Source organism: Empidonax traillii, unplaced genomic scaffold (assembly GCF_003031625.1).
Source record: "Empidonax traillii isolate 1590-97213 ecotype Southwest subspecies unplaced genomic scaffold, ASM303162v1 scaffold24:size2376012, whole genome shotgun sequence".
In the NCBI taxonomy this organism is placed as follows: domain Eukaryota; kingdom Metazoa; phylum Chordata; class Aves; order Passeriformes; family Tyrannidae; genus Empidonax; species Empidonax traillii.
The window spans coordinates 443,837-468,600 of record NW_020955217.1 but is presented as its reverse complement, the minus strand read 5'-3'; the positions used below and the strand labels follow the sequence as shown (position 1 = coordinate 468,600).

The 24,764-nt window shown below is 40.5% G+C and overlaps 1 protein-coding gene across 4 annotated transcripts in view; it reads right to left on the bottom strand.

Annotated features, from left to right (window-relative positions):
* Positions 1 to 24,764, bottom strand: part of PHACTR2 (phosphatase and actin regulator 2) — a 129,017-nt gene that overhangs the window by 93,690 nt on the left and 10,563 nt on the right. The window contains exon 1 of one of the 4 annotated variants that reach the window (XM_027904489.1): positions 5,374 to 5,547. The exons of the other annotated variants lie outside the window; for them this stretch is intronic. Coding sequence (XP_027760290.1) covers positions 5,374 to 5,386 — 13 coding nt within the window. The 5' untranslated portion in view covers positions 5,387 to 5,547. Of the gene's footprint in view, positions 1 to 5,373; positions 5,548 to 24,764 lie in introns of those variants that run through there. 4 annotated transcript variants of the gene reach the window in all.

Genomic DNA, 24,764 nt, shown 5'->3' with positions numbered 1-24,764 from the left:
AGGCATGAACTCAGCACCTGGTGGTTTGATGCTTGCTAGCTTTTATAAGAAAAAAAGAATCAGAAATTAACAGAAAATAAAACTGGTGTTATACCATCTCTCCAAAACAGCTATAGTTCATGATGCTTCTTTATAAGAAGTACTGCAGCAACAGGAATTGTTGCTTAAAATATGAATGTGTGGTCCCACACTGGGACCACAGCACTTCTAGCTAACAAGAGCCATTTGAAGTAGGGTGGGTGGACTATCTCTACATTTAGTACTACACGGTATTTGGTTACTTCTAGTGCAAGTTCCTATATGGTTGCTCTGGGCTACATGTGCAGAGATTTGAAAATAACATTGGGAGCAGCAGCATCACAAGGAAGTTTAATCCTCACAGAAATGTTTTCCAAGATCATGCCTTTATAAGCACACTGTTCTGGGTAAAGGGGCAGAAGCCATAAATATTATTCTAAAATTACAACAAGAAGAAATTCAAGTTTCTAGCAGACAGTGACCTGTGATACACTAGAGTGTTCACTTCAGCTGAGGGTATAGGTGCAAACAGGAGACAAATTTTAAGATAAGCTATGTAGTATAAAAGAGTTGATTATTGCTTTGTATTTTATTGTCCATGTGCAAACCACTTTGTGATCTAATAGAACATGACAAAAGAACCCAATAAAAGTCAATGTGGCGTCATGGATAGCACCATTTACATATACATGAGTGGGACAGAGAGAAAGGAGGTGCTGTCCTTTTCTAAAAGAATCTTCACACTTCGGGAGAATATAGGCAAACTACCATCGAAGATCAAAACAGAAGCTGCCAGCTGGGCATGACTGATTTTGCTGCTGGAGTCTGGAGTTGTCTCAAGGGCTGAGAAACTTGCAGTTACACTATCACTGTCTCCATTGCAAGTGTTTTTGTCACAATGGCTTTTCAGATCAATAGGGACAATTCAGACAAGCTTAAGCCTTAGACGTTTAAAGTATTTCAGAGCCCTTTATGCGTAACAAGTGAACTTTACAACACACTGAGATTGTTATCTAGCCTAAATCTGCACACAGATCAGCTAGGCTACATTAGAGGCTTTTGAACACTATGAGTTGATGAGAAACCAGGATCATAATCTGAAGTCCACCTCCCAGTTTTACTCATCTAACTACCTGATATTTTTTTCTCCCCTATGTTTTAGAAAGATGCACCCTATTTGCCTTGAAATAAGGTAAGACACTAAAAAGCATCTGTAAAGTCAAATCCTCAACCAGCACTCAATTTCAGTACTCTTATATTTAAAGAATGCTAAATAAGTCATATTGACTTACAGAAGCACAAAAATGAACGGTTACTTCAAAAGCAAGAGAATTTCCATCCACAGACAGCTTCCTGTGTCTCTTGCCCTTCCTGTGACACATGATATCATGCAGAAGAAGGCTAAATTGACACTTGCTATCCTCCCCGTCCCGCAGTGTTTCAGACCTCAAGTTAAAGTCTTGCTTCAATGGAAAGCTCTAAGTTTCACAACAGGTCAAATATGAAGTTTGATGTTGCTACTGGATATTCTTCAGGGACAGGATATTCAATACACAAGACCTCCAGTCCCTTTAAAACAGATTTTTTACTTGGAGGCATAGCCTGCAGCCAGAGCTGCAGAGCCTACATAATTCAGGGTAACAATTAACCACAGCTAGCTCATTACCGCTAAAATAATATTCCAAGTGCAAAGAAGTCATATAAATCCCCAAGAAACATGAAACAAGGACTCCTGGTTTTGTTCACGACTGGTATGACACAGCACCTTGTTATGGTGCCAATCACCCTGATGAGATCCTTCCCCTAAGATTTTGGTACATCACATTGGCATGCTCCTTGGGTAAGAATAAGTGTGTAAGACTTGTCTGTTTTAAGGTGAGACACCTGTTCGAACAGGACACAGCTGACTAGGAGCTCTGGGTGAAGGGATGTTGCTGATCTCACTCCTTACAGGAAATCTCCCTCAAAAAGCATCACTTGGGAGCTTGTCTGTGTCCGCAGCTTTCCTCTTCCTGCTACTGCAAGTTTCTTGCTACTTTCATATTTTCTTTTTTTCCCCATGAGTTATTTCCAGACCTTCCTGAGTTTTTTAAAATGAGTTTTATTACGTCATTGCTGTTGCCAGGCTTGATCTGCCTGGCCCAAAGTAGATTCATGCAGCAAAGCTGGATCCCAGGACCTGCCAGTGGAGGCACGACAAGGACTGCTGGATGCCCTCTCCTGCCCAGAGCAGCAGGCAGCCTTGCAGCTGAATACCTGCAGCCAGCCCATCACAAACAGCTGATGCCAAAATAGGCAAAAAATACAACTAGAACTGTCCTGATGTGCTGTACACAGATGGATGAATATTTTATTGTTATTCCGGGAAAGGCTTTTAAAAGAACACACAAGACAACAATTATGCAGAGCTGTCTTGGTACATGGATTAAAAATATAAACAATCTAACATTTAAAGGACTTTCTTAATGTAAACATTGTTTCTAAAACTCACTAAAATAGCTCAGACCATAGCCTAAAAAGTGCACATAGGTGACCTATTAGCAACACTGATCTTTTTAAATTACAGCTTTGGCCAGAAAATTATTTTAATGATAGCAGAGAAGAAGAGTGATGAATTACAGAGATATTTCTGTTATGCAGAGCAGAAGATGGAGTTTTGCCCAACGATTATCCATGGTCTGACTTTGAAAGTCTCTTTGGCAGCATGATGAGTTTAATAACAGAGGCCTGATTCACTGACACTGATACCAAATTGTTATTTCTAGCACTCACTCAAACCCACAGCTTTGCTAATATTCTGCAGTTCTCTATTGCCAGAAATAGCATCTCTTTAGGAAGAATTCAGGCAGGTATCCAGCCTCTATACATCAGCGTGTTTACATTTCAGTTGGCAAACTGCTGATGAACAAATTAATCGGGCAGTTATGTTTATGGCTGCAAATATCCTCCTCCTGTCTGTTTGGTCGTGTAAGTGCCCAGATTACACCTCGTGGGCTTTCAAAGGTGCACTCACATCCCTGTAGGATTCAGAGGGCACAGGCCAGATATACAGAGGTATTCAGCTGCACAGTCCCCACGTTGGCACCCAACTCCATTTGGCTGCAATTAGAGATCATGAGATCTAAAAGTAACTCTGCAGACCTTGGCCCTTGGCTGTGTTTACTCAGCACTCTGTAGGTTCCTTGGAAATGGATGTATTTCCGGCAGTGGTCGAAGTATGGAAGTGACTGGACTCATAGAAGAGCTGCCTGGAGAAGGGAGCATGCTCATGCCACACGTGGGGCTGAAGCTCTCTGACCAAGCTGAACACAGGCAGTGATAAGATTGCTGGTAAAAACAGTAGAAGCAGGATCTGCCATGACGTCTTCAATAAGGCTTGGTTCCATCTGTTGTTGGGTTGGTTTGGGGCTTTTTTTTTTTTTAATACTGGTTTTTAATTCTCAACCAAAACTATTATTTTAACCGATTTCAACAGTGTATATAGTTTGTTTTCTATAAGATGGAAAGTATCAGTCACTGTTTCTGTATGAAAAAAGAAGTATCTGGAACTATTCAGCAAACTGGTGTTCTAAGAGGCTTTGAGAGTAGTTGGTAAATTGTGCAGAGAGCCAACTTTACTTATTTTAACTTCCAAATTTTGCAGATAGGAACCAAACAGGAATCTTCCTTAGGCAAAAAAACAAACAAAAATCCCCACAAAACCCACAACAAAACCAACAAAACCCCCACAAAACCCCAAACACCACACAGAAGAATATCTGTTTCTATGGTTTTCAGATACTAGCTTTCCCCTTGGCCCCCATCCCCTCCCCCCCAAAAAAAAAAAAGCAAACACGGGCCTTTAAAATAAATGTGACTCATTCCAGAACAGATTCTTATAGCTGGATTAAAGTGGTATCTCTGTCAAGACTTCAATACTATTAGTTGTTGATGCTGAAGAGTGTAAAAACCTGGAGGAATCAGCAGCTCTGCCTTCCAGGGTATCTCTTGCCCACAAGCATTGTGTGTTGGAGAGCAGGAACCCTTCTCCTCCAGCAGAAAATTCTGCCTTGTCATGCAATATCGAACACAAGTTGCTATTATGTATTATGTTAAGGCTTCTTAAAAGCTAACCAAAGCACCAAGTGCAAAGAGTATTGCTAATCTTAATTATTTCCAAAAATGAACATTGTACTAGGACTATGTCAGTTTTTAAGTTCACAGGTGCTGGCAACATAATTTTCCACTGTGCCTACATTTAAATTCAGGGGAAACTTTCTTTTTTTTTTTTTTTTTTTTTTTCTTGGACTTCATAGAAACAAAAGCAGCAAGATTCTTCTGTTTCTCACAGAAGTTGATAACAATACACGTGAAATGAGAATGACCTGGACAGCTTAGCAGACATAAGCAAGAGTTTTGCTTTTATTATTAAAAACCAAAAACACCCCAAACCCCTCACAAATTTAAACTACATATAGTCTCATGACTGAAATCTATTGTAGAATAATCTTTTCACACATTGTAAAGGTGATCATCACTTTTAAGGTCAACATTAGACAAATCTGAAGATTTGAGCAGGTTTCAAAGGGTACTGAATCTACTGCAGATTCTGTGTCCTAATATGTATTGCACTAGTGTTAATAAATCAGAGAGACACTGACATGTTCAAGTATCATAGCAGTCAAAGCAGCATGCAAAATATCCATCCCAAAGAGCTCTTTTTTTGCTCTGCCTTGTGATACAAGGTAATGCAAAAGGGAAATGCAAATATAATGCATTTCATCACCGATGCAATGATGTGTGTGCCTCCTTAGAAACCGTGAAGTGCATTATTTTGGATGAAAATGCATGATCTAAAGTTGGAACATCAAAGAAAATAAAAAGTGCAAATATATTCAGTATTTTATGTCCTAAATATAAAAGAGATTAAGGCATTATATAGAGAAAATAGAGGCAGAAAATAAGACGGGAGCTAAGCATTATCTACTTTTCGTTAGCTTTGTTAGTTACCTATCCACACCTATTGCAAACTGTTAGAGATATTTCCCTAGTAAAGTATATGCATTTTCCCTTCCTGCCACATTTCCTGCATATAGCTTCCAAAATAACACTGAAAATCTTAAAAAGGCAGATCCCACATTACAGTTTAGGTTCACATTTCCAGGAAAAAGACTTAAACCAGAAAAAACTAGACTACTAAAGGGTTAAAAACTTAAGTGTGTCACGTTTTACACATAAAAATTTGCTTTAATAAAGGACATTTAAAAGGAGGAAGCCACACAAGCTAAAGAAACACATCTCCTGCAGCAAATGAGACAGGATACAAACGAACCCCGTAGCTCCACTAAGAATCAAGATCTGTTTTATTTCACTTACCAGTATTATCCATTATCCCCTCTCGGTATTCAAAAAAGCACAGTTCCCCAGAAAAGCAGCCGGTATGGTCTCAGTCTCGCTCTCACTAATGAAGCTGGCTGCCCTTCTCCCGGTTATTAGACCTTGCTGGCAGTCAGAGCATACTTCATGTACTGACTGCAGTAGACATCACCAGGAAATTTATATCTCCAAGGATGACAAACAGCCATTAGCTCCATTATAGGCTGATTAAGACTGTGTGAGCCTATCAAGTAGATACTTAAATCCCCCAGGGTTTTACATCCTCGGGGAGAAAACAAAAGAACTCCTAGCCTATAATATTGAATACAAGTTTCTGAAAAGTAAAAGTAATGCTGATGAGGAGAGGTTTAATGAGCAAGAAGGCAAAAGTTTAAATAAAAAAGGGATATATTATAGAGCAAAGGGCTGTTATTTATCAATGACGCAGCAGCAAAAGTTTTAAGGAGAAAAAAAAGGGGGAGGAATCTATGGCTGAGAAAGTGTTAGGTTAGGTTACAATTTGGAGCTATTACCTCTGGCTGTGCTTTAAATCCTACAAGTTCTGCACCTGATGTTCCCTACATCAGGTGTTCTCCTGTTTGTGAGAAACTCAGTAGATGTGCTTATCTGTGAATGCATATCAATACATTTACTGCCTGGGGACAGGCATTATTGTACTGTTCATAGCTGAATGTAAGGAAAGGCTGAAGAGTAACCACAGGGCTTTACTTCTTTTAAAGTCGAAGTAAAAACACTGGATGCTGGAGGGATTAGACTCAACAAAATCTGAATGACATATGCTGAAATAAACAGGTATTACTTCTGAATTTTCCATACCACCTGAATCTCTGATGCACAGGCTTTTCACCCACAGAAGTAAACAAACAAACAAACAAACAAACCCAGAATACACTAATAAACATTTCCTGGTACCAGGATATTAGGGTTCCATCTCCCATTTTGGCACTGATTTGCTGTGTAACACTAAACCGGGCATTTTCTGTTACAATGTTTGCCCAGTGGTGACAGGGAGACCATTACACACATGGCCTTTGGTAGAAAAGAATGTCATATAGTACTGAAACTACATAAAAATGCCACACAGTATTTTCTCAGTATTTTTCCTTTCTATTAGATAATTCACTTAGCTGCTCCAATCCTCTTCTTTTTTGCAATGGAAAAGAAATACGTATTTTTATGTCTATATTATACTGTCATGAAAACCCCTCCACCTCACAGCACCACATGAGCAACAAAATATATCTTCTATTCATCACCCCTTTACTGCCCCTTTCATCTTATTTGCCTTTTTAAAATGTTAAATAAAAAGACAGTTGCAGCACTGATCTATTTACAGTGATTAAGAAGTGAAAAGCATCAATGGCTGAGAGCTAAAGTCATCAGCAAGAATGGAGAGTATCTAGGACATACTGGATATATTCTGTATTTCCAGAAAGGAAGCACTTGGAGGGCTAAGGAGAGACTAAAGATTAGAGATCTGTCACACTTCATATTAAGCTTCTATTTATAAGTGGCTTATGAAGAGCTTATAAAAAATAGAAGTTAGCATAAGCATGTTGCATTAGTACATGTCACAGATAGCTCCAACTACACTAATACAAAGGGTTAAATATAACCAATAGGGAACTTATTCATTTGCTAGATTCTGTATCAGTTAATGAAAATTGATTATTGTGCCAATTTGGGTAATTGGTTAATGTGCATTTGATGAAATCTAGCTGCAGAGGAGCACTAAACTGGAGGTTGTGAGATGGCCACTTGATAAAGGTCACCATTTCTCTTCACCTCCTCTTTGGGAGATAACTGCCTGAAGAGTGCTAGATTCCTGCAGAAAAGGAAGGAAAGCACAGGCTCTTGGTGTGTCTTTAAAGTCTCATATGTCCTGGAGAGAGCTGGGGGTTGTACTGCTGCACTGGCAGACTGCTCGGGAGAGAAGGGCAGAGATTGTGCCTTTTTGTTAAGATGCCATTGCTCCACTATGGAGCCAAACCAAGAGAACAGCAAGCTGCCTGTGTGAAAGGAAGGGATTCCCTGGTTTTGAGATGGGACTCTGCAGAACTGCAAAGCCTACAAGTGCCTGAGCTCAAACAGCACTTAGGGATGGTGCCAAAGCCAGCACAGGGCAGAAGGATATAAGCATATTTTAAATCTTAGGAAGCATGCAATTATCTTGTGATGATTAAAACTAAGAGAGATTGGTTTTGAATCCATTTTGTTTGCTTTGAGTTTCACTGGGGGCCAGGAAAGGGGACCTCCGTGCCTGAGAAGCCACTAGGAAATGGTGCAAGCTGTAGGGAACCAGCACTGACCCTTGTGGTTGGGGAATACAGGTGGGCAACAGCTTGTGCCAGAGAGCCCAAGGAAGATGCAAAGCTACACCTAATTAGACCTCAGGGAAGGGAAAAGCTCCAGGCAGTGACTATTTCTGTGCGGCAGAGCAGTCCTAGTGTGCACGCCATGGCTGAACCTCAACCACAGGGCAGATGGGCTACACATCTACCCATCATTACACAGGGAAACATGGTGTACTTCAGGGTGCTGGTCCCCCAGTCGCACAGATGAGACGACCTACAGGAGCATAACACAGCTTCCTTCCTGCCCACACCTACATGCAGAAGCTTCTTTCCAAAGATGCCCTGGAAGATGGTAATGTGTACCCAGGTCCCACTGTGACATGCAATTCAGATATAGTCACAGCTTCAAGTCAGCTGACGATCAGGATTTTAAGATGCTAAGTAGTGTATGAAAAGTTCCAATTACAGCAGCTTGATAAGCATTGAGTTTGGATGCTTCATCAGAGCTGTGTGACAGGTAAACATTTATTAACTCTTGAAAGCTAACTATAAATGGAAATTTCATATGATACGTGATGTAAATCTCTACCATTTGAACAGAAAGTATCCCACCAGAAACCTTCCAAAAAAGAGAAAGCTTTACAAAATACACTACTTGGGTTTTTATTTTTAATTGTAGGTAATTAGAATTAATAGAAATTGAGAAATGTGTATGATCAGATGCCATTATAGCAGGATTAAAGCAATGTCTCCCCAACTGAACACATGTGAAAAGAAAGATACTGATAATAGATGGGTTCAACAGCAGACTGTGATTGTTATTTAAAAGTAAAATATACATATATTCCAGGCATAAACTTAGTTTGTGAGTACAGAGCAACTCCATCACAATCCATAATTGCATGAGACCAAAATGTGTCAGTCTTTTTAAGGAAAATTTTGAGTAAGGACTAAGAAGACCAGATCTGCACAGGGCCAAAGCTCTCTGTCCACTTTCCAAAAATCTCATACTCAATCAAACTGTATTCCAGTTTTCTTTAGCTTTGAGGTGATCATGTCTAACAGTCCATTTTGGTCATAGGCACTTAAGACCTGGGCTCAATACCTTGTTCATCCACAGACTTCCTGAACAATTTTTTGCAAGCTCCTCCAAAATCTGACCTAGGAACAACTTGTACCATGCTTGCTTCCCACACCTCAGCTGTATGAGGATAAACACCCTGAAGGTTGTGTGATGTTAAGAGTCGATGAAGTAGCTAATTCATACAACCAGTGCCACCTCTCAGAGAAGAAAGTGTTACGGGGTACATTAAGAAGCACTGCTAATGACACAGAACCCTAATGATCCCGTTCTCCAAGGTACCTGATGTACACTGCCTGCTGCAGTAATGACACTTCACTCTCATGAAAATCAATGAGGATTCACAGAGGCACAGAAATATGCCCAGGTAAGAAGCAAATAGAGAAACTGGGGTAAACAGAGACCTTAGCACCCAGACACTAAAAAGATTTTGAGCTGACAAACGCAGAACCAAGGTACAACCTCAGCTGTGGTGTTTCTGATCATGACAAAGATGCCTAATAACACATTTGGAAAATGTGAAATCTGGCTCTGCTCGGTGCATATTTGTCACTGCAAAGATCTGACTCCATAAGATGCCATTTCGGGCAAAATGTTTCACTTCCCTTTCACTGTGTCTGTTTCTTCCCACACAGAAATCACTGTGCAGGTGTCTCTGGGAGAAGCTATAGTTGTTTTTAGATGCTGTGGGTTTGAATAGTTAACGTCAACACTCTAAATATACAGCTTCATGTAATTCTTCTAAGTATCCACAAAGTCCCAGGGCAACTACCATGCTGAGTACAAGTGATCTGTAGCCCTCCAAAAGGTATTTCCTTCTGTGAAGCACACTTCCATCCACCAGTGGTGGGGTGGTTTCACAGTGAGGGAAGGAAGGACACTCTGAGAGTGTGGGAATGGCTGCAAAAATCTGGGCTCTGCTACAGACAAATAGCAATCTTTCAGTCAGTAATGAAGACGGTCAGTTACTGCAAAAGGATGCTTTATAAACTGCACCAAAATCCTTGATTAGTAACATCTCTATAAATACAGAGTTGTTAGAGGCACATTCTTCAGGCTTTAGGTACATGAAAACCATCTCTCCTCTGGCACATTCTTGAAAATTGCTAGGTAAAGGGAAAACCTCCTGAGGAAGTGCTGAGCAGTACGCTTAGATAGGCTTCCCTGGGTCCAGCACAATGCAGGACCAACCTCTAACATACACCTTCCCTAAACCTCAGCAACTATCATCTCAGCATCACTGGGAGACGGTTTTGCCAAATATCCTTTCCCCACCTTACAGAAGCAGAAGAGTTTGAGAGCGGGACAGTAAAAAGGATACACTGTTCCTGTGAAGAAGCTACAGTTCAGCCTGGAAATATTGTTAATACACTGCTACAAGTGCAGAGGATTTATTTTGCTGAGCAAACAAGAGCCTTTTGTTCCCCGGGAAGACTTTATCCTTGAACAGCCTGGCCAGATGCAGTGGATCTGACTCCTTGCCAAAAGCTGCGAGGGGAGAAGCAACACCTCTGAAGTCAACAGATTTAAACTGATAGAAAACAAGAGGAGAGTGGGATCCAGACAGCAGTATGTGGTCGTTGTAGGTTGGGAGTTTCACAGCACAGATGGGTTTTCAGAAGGAGCAGGAAGGGGTTGGGCATATGTTGAGTTCAGTGCAGAAAAGTGCGGCAGGGCTGAGTGAGAGGAGGGACAGAGGAAGTGGGAGAGGAGAGCAGGGACATGGGGAGAGGTCAAGAAAGAGGTTTCAGCATATCATGAGGAGAGGTGCTCAGCAGGAAACAAAAGCATTGGCAAGAAAAACATCTCTAAATGCTTGATTATTTAGGCAAATTGTAACTTTTTTTCCTGAATCCCGGCTTTTAGTGAACTCATATCTACAAAGTGTCATCGTATTGTTTGGTTTGAAGTATCTGGAAAAATAAACACAAAGTTTTCCTCTTTAGCTTTCCCACTGATCCCTTTGTGGAGGTTTTGCATGTGCCTAACTCCTTTCCTAGCCCTGGAAATGTTTAGAGGATTTCTTGGATTTGGATGTGCTTGAATGAATTGTGCCATGCCCTGACATGACCAAAAGTAAATATATACTAGCAGTCTGCTTGTGTCCCCATGAGCACAGCTGCACAGCTGGTGATGGGAGCCTCAGAAACAAGACATCTAATGGTTTCAAGGATTTTTACTATTGTTTAAACCAGCTCAGAACAATTGGCAGGCTGTCTGCCTTCAGAGAACAATTAAATCTACTCAGTCAGGTCTAATCGACATGCTGGTAAAAACACCGTAAGTCTCAATGTCTGTGCTCCATCCTCCCTCTTAGACAGCCATTACTTCTGTATTGCTTCCATTTCTTCCCTCTTCTTGCCCTCTCATGAGGACACGTACACACACAAACTAGGCTGTGGTTAGTCCTCTGTGTTTGGCTATTACTGGAAGTCAAACTCTCAGACCCCGTCATGGACCAGCTTCTACAGAGCCAAGTGGGGCAGCAACAGGAGGAAGGTGTACAGATCAGAAACTGCCACACATCTTCCACTGAACTGATGAGTATTTGCTGTCAGAAACAAAACATGCCCTTCTGCTTGCTCTTTACAATCTCCTAAAGTTGGAAATTACTTGGAAAAGCAAATGGCTACTAAAGTGATTAAGGGCAGAAGAGATAATTTGCTCTCTGTCCCAGAAAAATGGGTAAATGTTTTGGGAGAAAGGCTGCAAGACCTGGACAGCCATTTACAATCCCCGGCGTGGGTGTTCTGCATTAATGTAACATATAGCTCATATAAGTGAATTTTGTCAGGCAAACTGAAATAACCTCTCTCCTTTTCTCTTTAAATATCACAAACAAGTGCTTTGAAACATGTTACTATTCCTATGGAAACAGATGAGCTCCAACCAAAACCTTACCTCAGAGCATGGCCTTTGCTACCCAGGGTGTCAGGCTAAATCAGATATAAGAAATAGAAAAAATCAGTTCAAAACAAGACTTTTGAGTGTAATTTTAAGGTAGCCAGCTCCTATAATCCTCAGTATTATATGACAATAACAAGGAATAGAAAGCTTGCATCCATGTGTACACTGAAATAAAGTTCCAGACTCAAACCCCATTTTATGAGCTGCCCATTTCCCACAACTGAGCTATACAGTTACAAAGCCTGTTATAAAATGTTCTCATTTTGAAAATCTATTAACATCTTTGAACATTCTGAAACCATCATGATATTTGGCTAGATGCAGTATTTGTATTAGAACAGATTTTCTATAAAGAGGCCAAATCAAAGCTCTGGAAAAAAGGACAGCCAGTTTTGGATCTCTGTCTCTGGCTCAGTTGTACTGCAGCAGCACCTCCATCTCAGTATTTGGCTCCATCAGGATGGCTAATTCAAGTAAAAATGCTTCAGACTTCTACTGACACATAAAAAGTGAACACACATTGTAAGTCATAGGGCCAAGGCACCGAGAAGAAACAAAAGGCCTTTTACTCTGCCAGTGAAATTTACAATAAGAAACAGTGGTTGGAAACTGAGAATAGGTATTTTCAAGTAAAAACATATCTGTTGCAACAGCAAATGTGATTAAGCTACCAAGGCTATCAGTGGATTTTCTGTCTCTGGAGGTCATCACATCAGAACTGGATGTCTTTCTCGATGACAACAATAAAACATAAGTTACTGAGCTCAACAAAAGGATAAATGAGCATCATTTAAGGGCTTGTATCACACAATTCAGACCTAACAACCCCTCTGGCATCAATGCCATGAATCTATGTAAAAAGACCAGTCTTCATTATTCTTACTGAAGGGAAATGTCAGACCTTTATCATGCCTAAATGACTGCATATAATAGATTTATAGAACATTTTACCCTGGTCCTTATCTTGGGACCTTATTCTTACCTTCTGCCGACCACTTTTCTGTGTGTTCTGCAGATTCCTCTCTTGCAATCTTAAGTACAGTAAAAAGAGAGGGAATTTAGCCTCACCGAGAGGCATAAACAAAGGTCTTTTTCTGTTTTCCCTTTAAATCTGCAAACAGATAATTCAGTAAAGAAAAAACAAGGAAAGACAGTATATTCTGGTCTGAGGATCTGAGGCAATACCCAGTTTATGGTGAAACCAACAGCAGAACTTTTGCTTCAGTCCGGCCAGGACTTCATCTCTGAGCATAAAACATGTAGCCAGGCTTATGTTAAGGATAGGGGAGATTCTGGGTGCTTCAGTTTGTTTTAAGTGCTATGAGTGAAAATACATGAAGAAAGTCTTCAGCAATGCAACAGAAGAGTGCATTTGTCTTAACCCCTTCTCTCAGTTGAAGGAAAATTTAGACAAGTGAGACCTAGATAATGTCCACCTAAATGACAAATGCCACCCTTAGAAAAAGTATTAAATAAATACTGAAAAAGCAAAAGCAGTTTTTCGAACTCTGAAGGCTGACAAATAACTGCTAGTGTGAAGTCATGCACGATACATGAAGCACTGTACACTTAGCCAGACATACTTGACCACCTCCTTAGAGGTTACTATTTTGTAACTTGATTCGTGAAACAGAAATCTGACCAGACATGAATGAATGGCCAGTCTCTTCGCGAACGAAGAACCGGGGAAGGTCTTTCCACCTTCCAGCCTGCGCATTGGATTTTTTAGGTGAGACACAGTGTGCGCGGAACTGAGCCCTGCCGGGGCCAAGCACACTTGGACGGTGGCAGCGAGGTCCTCAGGACGTAGATGGATTGCCTTACAGGGCTAACGAGCTCCATCTGCCCGGGGAGGGGCCCCGACCGGGACTCGAACCCGGGTCTCTGCAGTGACAGTGCAGTGAATTTTCCCCTGGACCACCGGGGGCTCCCCTGACCAGACATAAACTGGAAATGACCGGAGGAGACACCTGACAAGATCCACAAAAGAGAAGAACAACTTCAACTTGCTACCTTACTGTCTCTTCCCCTTAGGTACTGCTAGGTACTGTTATCATGTAGATTTTTCCACTAACCTATATTGGTTTTGAACTCCATAGTGCACATAATAAAGTAAAATCCGTCAACCAGAAGTGGTCATCAAATAAATGTGCACTTTTAGATGCTGCCAGGTGCTGCAATATTTGTAAAGGAGAATGGCAGGAAAGCCTCACTAAAGCAGAGTTAAAGACACTGCTTGAGTGTGTTCTCCCAAATGACTTTTAAAACTATTTATCTATTTATCTATAAATTTATTCCCTAATTTACCATACTAAGACTGAATTCTCAATTAATTCAGCTTCGGTTCCACATAGAAGGGATTTGCTTTACACACCAATAGTCCAAGTTATTTTATCCATATGAAAAACTGGTATCTCCAAGAGGTCTGATGGAACTATGACTCATCTCTTCAAGCTCAGGGTTACTACTACTTCAGTCCCTGAGTGTCTGTGGAGTTGCAAGGACTACTTTCCTCCTTCCTGGGCAGGATCTCAAGCTGAATGGGCTGTGTAACAGTGAAGTATGTTCAGAGATCCCTGAAATTAAACACTCATCTTTTTTCCCTGTATCTACTTCACCTGCTCTTTCCTGACCCAAAATGAGATATTTATGAGTGAGAACTTGCTCTGCATGATCACCTGCTCAAGGGATCCAGCTAGACTAGAATCTCAGCTCCATGTACTGTTACTACAAGGTGCTTCATATTTCCAGAAAAGGGTATTTATTTTTAATGACTAATAGTCAAAGATTGACTTCACTTAAGTGCAGAAAGTGTGGTGAATTGAATGTCTATTAGTGTATGTGTAATTTGACTCTTTGCACCCTCACCAGTCACAGGAATGTCTGTTCACTTTGATGTCTGCTAAACTCTTGTCCCTAACTGCTTTAGGTAACACATAAAGTATCACTTTACCTCGCACAGCTTGATGATATTCAATCAACAGCAACAGAACAGATGTTCAAAGGTAATGAAAGGACAGGTATATTTTAATTATTATAAAATATATGTTTTCCCTGCAGAGGCTTGTTAACAACAGCATTTTTATTCCAATTTGGTAGTTAATATGCTTGCCCAGAAATTACTGTAAAATGCGTGTGACAAACACAGAGCCCAACTGATATCAGCAAAGTACATCAGACAAATTGGCAAGCTGGAGATATGCCATATGCAGGTGTTGGGAAAAATGCATTAGAAAGATTTTGCTTTTGCTGAATGAATAGACAAGGTAAATATTTTTCAGCTCAGGATGCAACTGTGTTGCGTATCAACTATGATGACAGGCTATACTTTCATGAGTATACTTTCCCAGCTGGTCAGTACAGCAGAAGAATGAAACTCCAGAGTAATTTCAGGTAATAATGCCAATAATTCAGCAGCCCAAACTTTTTCTTCCGAGTCAGAACTCCAGCAGTGCTCCACTCCAGCATGGAGCCAGAGGGTGAACTACTGTTAATACAACATAAAAACTTACAGTGTGGAGAGGTGTATTATGATGAACTCAGCAGCATGTTATAAATCTGGTTCAAACTGCTTGGTTGCTTTCCACAGAATTATGCACATCTTGGGGAGAAGGGCAGAAAGACCAGAGAATTTGACTGAAGAGGCAACAAGGTAGCCAGGGAAACTCTGGAAAGACATCCTAAGGAAAACCTAAGACCAAATGCTTGCTGAAAAAGACTGAGCAGCAAGTAGTGAAATGATGCCCTTTTGTTTGACTCCCACTGTCTTCAGGGAAACAGAACTTAGTGTACAAGCAGATGAAGAAATCAAAGATATTTCTGCTTCTACTGTCAATTTCTCCTCCTCAGTAAAACGGCATATCATGTTGTGTGAAAGTTCGAAAAGCAATCAAATGCGGATGGCAAGCTGGTTTGTGCTATTTCTTTCCTTCCTTAGCTCTTACTCAAAATAAGGTGTTTATTGTAACATGGCTTTCACCTGGGCATCCATTCCCAGGGTGTCATGCGAGGCAGTTTAATCCCTTTTGTGGCAAACAAGTCAGCGCTCTTTTCCTGGGGTGGTAATCAAGCGCAAAAAGAACTCCAAAGCAACATTTGCACATGACATTGTTCCTTTTCTTTTCCCCTTACAATAGCAATCACTTGCAGTTCCAGTGCCTATTTGGTGCACAATCTAGATGCTGTAATTAACTTTTGAACACAGGTCTTTCTATTAAAGCATCAGCAAATGTGTAGGAGGGGAAATGATGTATCCTGCTTCGTTGATTTCCAAAAATAACAACATTTCGCCAAGAACATGCTGCTTGAATTTGCCTGAAGAGCATATTTAGATACATGGGGAATGGTGCCCTCTTGAGAGCCATATTAAAAAACTTATTAAAGCTGTTACAAAAGGTGGTTGGGTATTTCAGAACTATGTTGTTCTTCTCTTTACATTGCAGGGTGGTGAGAAGTATAAGCTTCTTTCCTTCAATGAGAAAGAGAATATTATAGAAGGACTCTGACAAAAATATATTCGAAATATTCTTTTTATTTGCATTATTAATAGTGTTTGAATTATTAAAATGTGATGAATTTGAAATAGCTAATTATTTTACTGCTGGTATCTTTCTCTTTTGTCACTGAGGTCAGCCTGAACAATGGGATTACAATGAAGATTGTTCCCTCTTGGATTTCCCATTTTCCATCTTGGCTTTGAAGCACAGGCATGCTGTCTTTCGATAATTTCCTTCCTCTAATTTGTTTCCAGTCTAGCAGTGTGGGTAAATGGCACAATTATATGCAGTCTTAACCTCCCAACCCTTCTGCTCTCTACTTGTCCTCTCAGGCCGCAGTCTTCAAGACTGACAAACCCCCAGACTCCAAGAATTTTGGAGAAGTCTTGAAATGGTGTATTTCTTGTGGTAGTTTCAGCATTTATCCAAAGCAGTTTTTCAAATGCCTTTAAATTCTTACAAAACCTTAGCATTGAACATAAATTACTTCACAGTGATTAACCTCTCAAGTATTTTCGAATTTTACCTGGGTTATGATAATGCTTTCTCTGTGTGCCACAGTTTTATGAAAACCAGCCCAAAGGAGAGGTATGCAAATTGACAGAAAGCTGTATTACCTCTTTGCTTGAATTTGTGAAGACCATTTTGATTCTCAGTGCTGCCCTCTCCAGTGCTTGCAACTTTCCCGGATTGGTAACAGTGGCAAGATTTGTAAGGATATTCTGTAATCCTACATTCAAATCAAAACTGAAGCACTGAGTACAAGTGGGCCAGGGATTGCCCTGTGCAAGATCCTGCATGAGATGCCCTTTTAGACTGACAGAAAACTGCTGATAAATATTTTTGAGAGCAATTTATCAAACTGTTGTACACCTACTTCACGGAGATTACATCTAGGTCATGTTTCCATGGCTTATGTGTAAAACACAGTCCTGTGGAACAGTCTTAAAATCTTTTTGATGTCGAGATGTACCAAATCAAGACACATCTAGTGTTTTCCTTCACCAGGCAACTTAGCTCTCCAAAGCAGAAAATCAAATGCATTTACCACACATTTTCTCTCATTTAGTTATTGACTTAATTGCTTTCTAAGTACTTGCCAGTTGTTCAATATAGCTCATTCTGGAACCTTCCTAGCATCACTTTTAGTCTAACTGGTCTCTGGCTGTTGATATAAAACACCACACTGAGATCAGGACACTGCCATGCAACAGTGACTTGCAAAGCCCTCTCTCAGAGAGCCCATGTCAGCTGCCATGCAGCAAGTTTGGCTCCTCCAGAGTGTAGCAGGGTGCTTCACTGAAGCTCTGCCAGCATGAAGACACAGCATGACTGTGGCTTGCTCTGGGAAGCCATACATGGAAATAGTAACACAGACCCAGGTAATTAATTTTCCTGTTCAGCTTTCAGGAATGGGGGCAGAAGAGACAGCATGGTACACTCACTCATCCACTGCCTGCCAGCCAGTCCTGAGGAGAGGGACCTCCAAACATGGTGGTGTGTTGCTACACCAAAAGGAAAAACTTCTTCCACATGTAGCAAGGACAATCCAGGCCAAGACAGATGCTCAGCTGAGCAAGGGTTGCCAGGGATGGTGGAGTGCCGCAAACTAAGCTCAAAAACGCAGAAAGAGGCCCAACAAGTACAGGGGGAGACAATGTCACGGAAATGTTTGTAAAGAGCACAAATATAAATCAGTTAAGGAGGCACTTGCTCTCAACCTGCTGACACATGGTTTACAAGATGAGATGAAGGAGATGAAGTTGATCTAAAAAGAAGATTGTGCTGGCCACACATTTCAGTGACCCAGTTAAATTAAACGAACAATCCTGTCAATGCCTATCTGTGCAAGAAATCAGCCATGCAGCCCACTGACTGTCTGTGCAGTCATAACATTCTAGTAATTTAACATTTTTAGGGACTTTTTACCCATTTGCCATGCAATGAGCTAGACCAGTCCATAAAGACCCTCCATGATAGGTTTAATGATCACATTTCTATCTTATGAATGTCAAGTGCAATAGATAAACTTTTTCATGTGCTTAGCCAGAACTTGCAGATTCTCTGCTATATATCTCTCATAGGTTTTTAAGTCCAAATCAAAAATTAAATATCTTTGGAAGAAAGCTAAACAGTTAAACTGAAAGGAAGCATTCAGATACTATATTGTCCTAAGACTTCAACAAGCAATGAAGTAAACCACCCTACTTATTGCATATTTGGGTCAGTGTTGTATCTGAATCCAAACAAAATAGGTTAGTGCATAGTTTTCAAATTCATAAAAAACAATGAAACCAAAACAAGACCAACCAACACACGACAACAAAAAACACAAACAAACAAACAACTGTACTTTTCATCCTGACACAAGGATATTACCAATCACACATTTTAAGACCTGGATGGAACTACACCATGCTTCCTCCCCCAGAATTCAGGACATGAAGATCTTCTACCACCCTGCTCTAGCAACATAGCCTGATCAAAAGCTTTCAGAAAGCCTGCAGCAGCAGCTCTAGATATTCTTGAGCCACTACAGCTGAAACACACCAAGCATTTCTTGTGGGTGCTGTGGAGTGAGGGAGCTTTGGCTCCTTAGCCTTGCAGATGCTGCAATGGCTGCTTGGACACTGCTGGAAATGTAGAGCTCCTAGAGGCTTGTACTTGGCCAGGATCTGGCTAATAAGGGGTTTTTTTCTTTTTTTTTAAATTTCTCCCCCTCGTCCCCTATTCATCTGCATATACATGTGGGAGATGGCCAGAATTTACAGATGTAATTTCCTGGACACGGATTACATTCTATAAAATGACACAGTCATTTTTCACTGAGTCACTTTACATGATCATTTCAGGCAGTATTGACTAAATAATAGAGAAATATTTTGATAAGTTAGTAAGAGTGTTCTTTTCATGTTTCATTTGGTGATACGTCATGGGAAAACTGCTTTAACTCACTTTTAGTCATATATCTAGTGTCTGTAATTTTACTCTTTCATGTAGAAAAAAATTCCTGTTGCATACATACTGGCATACATGACCACTTCAGTGACATCATTGATACTTATCAATTGCATATGACCCACTTAACATTACTGTGAGGTTTCTTTCATGAAATAGAGTCTAAAAGCAAAAATCTAGCCAGGCCCTCCTCCTCCAAGAATAAAAGGGAAAAAAAAAAAAAAGAAAACAAAAGCTTTTTCCTGCCATAAAATTGTTTACAAATTGGAGTGAATGAGTGATGTCTCTCTTTCAGGCTTCTGGGGAAAGCCTTTCTAATGCTGGAATAATCAGGCCGGGAGACGAAATTACTGTCTTCAGGCCTGTTCAGGCTAGTCAAGGGATTCTATATCTGCTATTAGACTGCATACATCAAATCTAAATCTCTAGCAGGCCAGCAAAACATCAGGGTAAACACAACTACTTAAGTGCACAATGCCAATCGAGGTCTAGATGTGTATTTCTGAACACATTTTATAGATCCAATTGAGTTTCTTTTAGAAAAGACTTCAGGTTCAGCAGATACAAAAATTTTAGTCCAATAATTTTAATGATTTCTTTCTCAGAAGACAACTTAATAAATGTACAGCTCAACTTGAGAGTCTGCCTTTGAGAACTTGCTGTGGACCAGGGTCAAAGCACTCTGTGCAAATACTGGAAAACCTGGTACTAATTAAAGCCAGCTTCTCTCATAACAGATCAATGTCCAAATGTGCTACAGGCTGCCGGCAAATAATAAGAGCTTCTGTTAGTTCCCAAACAGCACAGACAACAGATCTTGTTCACCCACTCCTCAGCAGTTTCTTTGGCAGATCAATATGAAACCCACAAACGCCGACCTAAGTACATCACAATCAATATGACAAGGAGATCCAATTTCACTAGCACAACAGATAATGCCAAGCTTGTAGCATTACCTTGGCTGAGGGAAGAGCAACGGCTGATAATAACATTTGGTGTTGATTAAATATACATTTTATGGATTAGAAAAAAAGAGGTGGGGCGAGCTTCGGGAAATTTTAAAGGCTGACACACCATCCTGTCCTGCTGCAGCTTTGTGCCTTTAAACACAGCTGAGTTTGCATTTAAGGCACAGAAAGTAATGACGACCGACCCTGCTGTGACTTCACCTGGGAAGGTGAAGAAACCAGGTGAAACCAGCTCAGGGCAATCTACCAACTCTGCTGCAGGAGGGCTGATCACTCCCTTTAAACAAGCCTGTATTTCCCGTCCTCTCCTCCTGCAAGCAGGAGCAGAAATCCAGCGCCAGAGAAACGGTGTTTGCTGATCAGCATAACAACCGCCCCATCTAGTGTACCAGCCTCACACGGCAGCATCTCCCTGAGACACAGAACCTCTCACCCACACGACCTTTCCCCCAGCAGTCTCCTGGTAGCCAGCTAGGTAGCTGGGAATTTAAGACACCTAAACAAGCGCATGGAGGCGACAGATAATGGGAGGTGTGGCAAATTGGTGAGAAGACAGAGGAGGCAGTTGTGAGACTATGGTGTTGAGGCATAGAAAGTGTACACCTGGGCTTAGGGAAAGCTGTTTTGGTGGTGACAAGGCCAGACGCCACAACAATTGTAAGGATGCTCTTAGCTCTGAAGTCCTATGAAAAATAGCCAGAGAGGTAACAAAAAGGGAGCTACAAGAGGGCTAATCCTACTTTATGGCTCGGTAATACATTTCCATTTCAACCTAAGCACCCTCACAAAACCCAAAAATCTGTTTTTTCAAACTTTTTTCCATTTCCCTCCTCCTGCAGCAGGAAGATAATTGAAGCTGTTTGTCCTTGTAAACAGGAAATATTATGAACGGCAAAAGAAAGCTCCATTAGCTTATACATTCATTATATAGAGAAAAAAAAAAAGATTGCTCACGAGTGAGGCTTTCTTCAAGCAATTCCAGTAGTGCAAACAAATTGTTTAAAGCCACCAACCTACTTATTTGCTGGTTTTTTCTTTATAGTCAATGTTTTTAGGCTCCTTCACAGACCTGTTGGAAAATCTTGGTCTGTGGACGATTCTCCTCATATCCATGGCAGAGTAGACCTGAAGCTGGTAAGAGTCCAGCACATCAGCTCTGTTCGCCACCACAAGCAGATGGACTCCTACAGTAATTGATACTAGATGGAAAGCATCCCCACTTTCCCCACACTTGGTGGATATTGTAGTGCAAAAGATATGGAGAATAAAATGAACAGGAATCAAAAATGTGCTGAGCCAAATCATAGTTTGCTGAATGTAAACTGAAAGAAGCAGAGCAGAATAGATGGATTTTTCCAGACAAAAAAATCATTTGCTCTGTTTGTGGATGTAATCGTTGGACTAACCAAAAAAAAGTTATCAGAAATTTGAATTAAGTAATTTCTTCTCTTCCTGACAGGGATCTTTCACATTTTAAACCTTTTCCATTTTTCTTTGTTATCTAAGTCAGTATTTTCTTCCTCCACGCTGGCCCTTCCTACAGCTTTTGATACTGTAATAACAGGACTAGTGGAGAGAGATAATATCCCTCACATCAGAGAAGAAGAGCTAACACACTCCTCACTCCCACTCACAGGCAGCAGAGGTTGGAAGAACTCATGGATAATCCCTACCTCTTCCTGTCCTTACCCAAGTAACAAGGAGCCCAGGCAAGGGCTTTCATCCCACAAGGAGATCCTCTTCTGTAAAGGTAGGCTGCCTGGAGACACCCACATAGGGCTTTCACAGGATAAAGGTAGAAGTTGCTCTATAATGTTACCTACTACAACATTGTTCTAGATGCTTTCTACTTGCTCTTTGTTCAATTTCCTTCGGAAAACAATCTCACATTAATTTTGATCAGCACTGACCCTGGGCAATCACAAAACATGTTAATGCATCTCTCATGCCTGCTTACATCAGGAATTTATTAAGAGGCTGGAACTGAAAAAATTCCAGTCTTCTCCCAAAGGGACTTTTGTCTTCTACAGGAGTGTGATATTGAACTTCAGGTCACCTAATATTTGCTAAGTGTTGTGAAGAGGCCTTCCTGTGATAAAAGCTGCAGCAATGTATTACAGCACAAGCCAAAACCATTTGAAGTCAATAGCAGCATTGCAAACTACAAGTACACCAATGTCATGAATCAAGCCTCCAATAACATGAGGATGCCACAGAGAGCATATTACAACTTCCTTTGAAATAAAAAAAAAAGAACAGTAGATTTTTCTGCCTCTTTCTCCTAACCTCTGAATGCCTGGGCTTGGGAGGATTGTGTTTTCAAAAGTTTTCAACACCAAAGTCTCTAGCAGTGATTGAGAAGAAAAAAACACAGCTGAGAATGTGACTGTAAGAGCCAAACCAAAACAATGTTAAGCAGTGGAAAGTCACAATGAAATCACAATCCCAGAGATGCTGCAGCAGACTTAAATGGCAGTGTACTGCTGCATTTCAAAGAAGGGGGATGCACAGCAGCTGAAGGTGAAACTTTGGTGGGATGCAGTTACAGTGATGGCTTGGCTGGACCACACTGTCTTAGCCTGAGTGGCCTGTTCCACTGAAAAATGCTTGGTCTACTGGAAGTGCTGGGTCTGCCCCCTTTTCTTAAAGCCAATGCATTTGCTGAGAGATCATAACAGCTGTATTATCCCAAATCATCGAATTGGGAGGAAAAATGACAGCACAGACAGGAAGGGGAAAGAAATGGGTTGCCCAGCTCTTTCTCCTTCCATGGCAATCTTTAAGTGCAGTGACTGAAGTTTATTTCCCTGTTCAGAGCAATGATCCATATGCCCAGCCTTCAATCTTAAGCATTTCTCTTGGAGATACCCAGTAGCTACCAACTGGTTCCTTCCTTCCCTGTGGCTGTGTACCTGTATTTTCTAGGAGCAAAAGCAAGGCTCCACCAGTCTGATAGATAGATGCTTATATTTCAGTGGTTTAGAAAAAATGTCATTTAAATGAACTGGACTGAATTGAAGGTGAGTAGTTATTTTTTCATATATATTTTTTCATATCATTGTACCCAAAAGACCTTCAGTGCCTATGTACATGGCATACTTGACATGCTTATATACCCTATGTTCCGTGAATTCTCAGCAGAAGAACCTGTACTGCAATTTTACAGAGAAAAATATGTACCCTTTCTAAAAACAGCCCTGCAGTTCTATGGCAGTATTTATTTCAATGTCCACTATCCACAAAACTCAGCCAATGTTCAGCACTATTACAGAAATTCCAGGGCTCAGAGCAATCCACTTTGGGACATTACATCCCTCAGACCATCACGGAGGGAAAGTATTGCATGAGAATATTATTGCAAAGAAGGGATTTTGGTTCCTTGAACCACACTAGCCTTTACTGTAGGAGTCTTCAACATCAGGTGAATCCCACAGACATGTGCCACCTTCCAAATGCCACTGAACTTGGCTTCTGATTTTTCCTTGGTATAATGATTACACTGGCCAAATCACTTTCCCAATGATCCCAAATTGCTTCAAAAAAGTCACTCTTATAACTCTATTTCTGAAAGATTAAGCTTACATTAACAGATGGAGATTAGGGCTACTGGAAAGTGCACATATTTTGATAGTTTTTATTGACGTAAAAGGATTAGAATCAGAAATCATTTCAATGTATTTTTAAAACTCTGGCTCTTCTTACAAATGTGCATAATTTGAGGCATCTAATTCTAAATCTGAGAGAGATGCATGCTGCCATTTGCAGAGGTCTTTCTGGATTTTTTTCCCTCTCTTCCATTATTATGCTAATCAATGTTTGTAGGAAAACAATTTGGAACAATTCTCATTTACTTCAGATGTGATACGCGTGAAGTTTACTTTTCTGGGATTTATTTTCTCTGTGGAGTACATATAACTAAAACAAATTCACTGAAGCAGAAGTACAGAGTTCCAATAAATACTAGAATTTGCTTCACTAATTAGTGCCTGCATTAATATCTCCTTGTTATAATTTTTTTAAAAAGGCAATTATCTTAGAAGGCAAACAAAACTTGCTTATTTGATGCACTTCTCAGTGTCAAAACCCTGTTGATTAGAATTCATCTGCATATTCTAAATATTCACCTAAAATCATCCAAATATATACTTATATTGAGCCTAGGATAATAAAGTGCATGTAACAGAACTCATCTTCAAGATACTAAGTGAGAATTCTGGTTTACCCTTTCATTTCACTTATCCTATGTCAGTTATTTATTTGCTGCTTGGGAGAATTCCTTTCCATCTCTTTTGCTTCCTTCTACTATTGAAGGAAGTAAAGAGGACACCCTGCCACCGGTAGAGGGTCATAGATGTGGATCTTCCAACCAGTCAAAAAGCAAAATGCATCTTTGTCTCCTTAGCGCAGTGAGTTTGGTGCATGTGGATGGCTTGCATGCTCAGTCATCTGTCTTCCTGCTGGCATTCTTGACTTGATACAAACACAGAGGAATTAAAAAAAAAAAACAAACCAAACGAAACCAAAAAAAAACCAAACCAAAACAAAAAAACCCCACATCTACAAAAGACTCTGCTCATTGCTGCAAAAAAAGTTTCTTTTGACACAATTTTAGTGCATTTCCAGATCTGGTTTTAAGTGCTTCCAGCACTTAAAGCAAAGAAGCTTT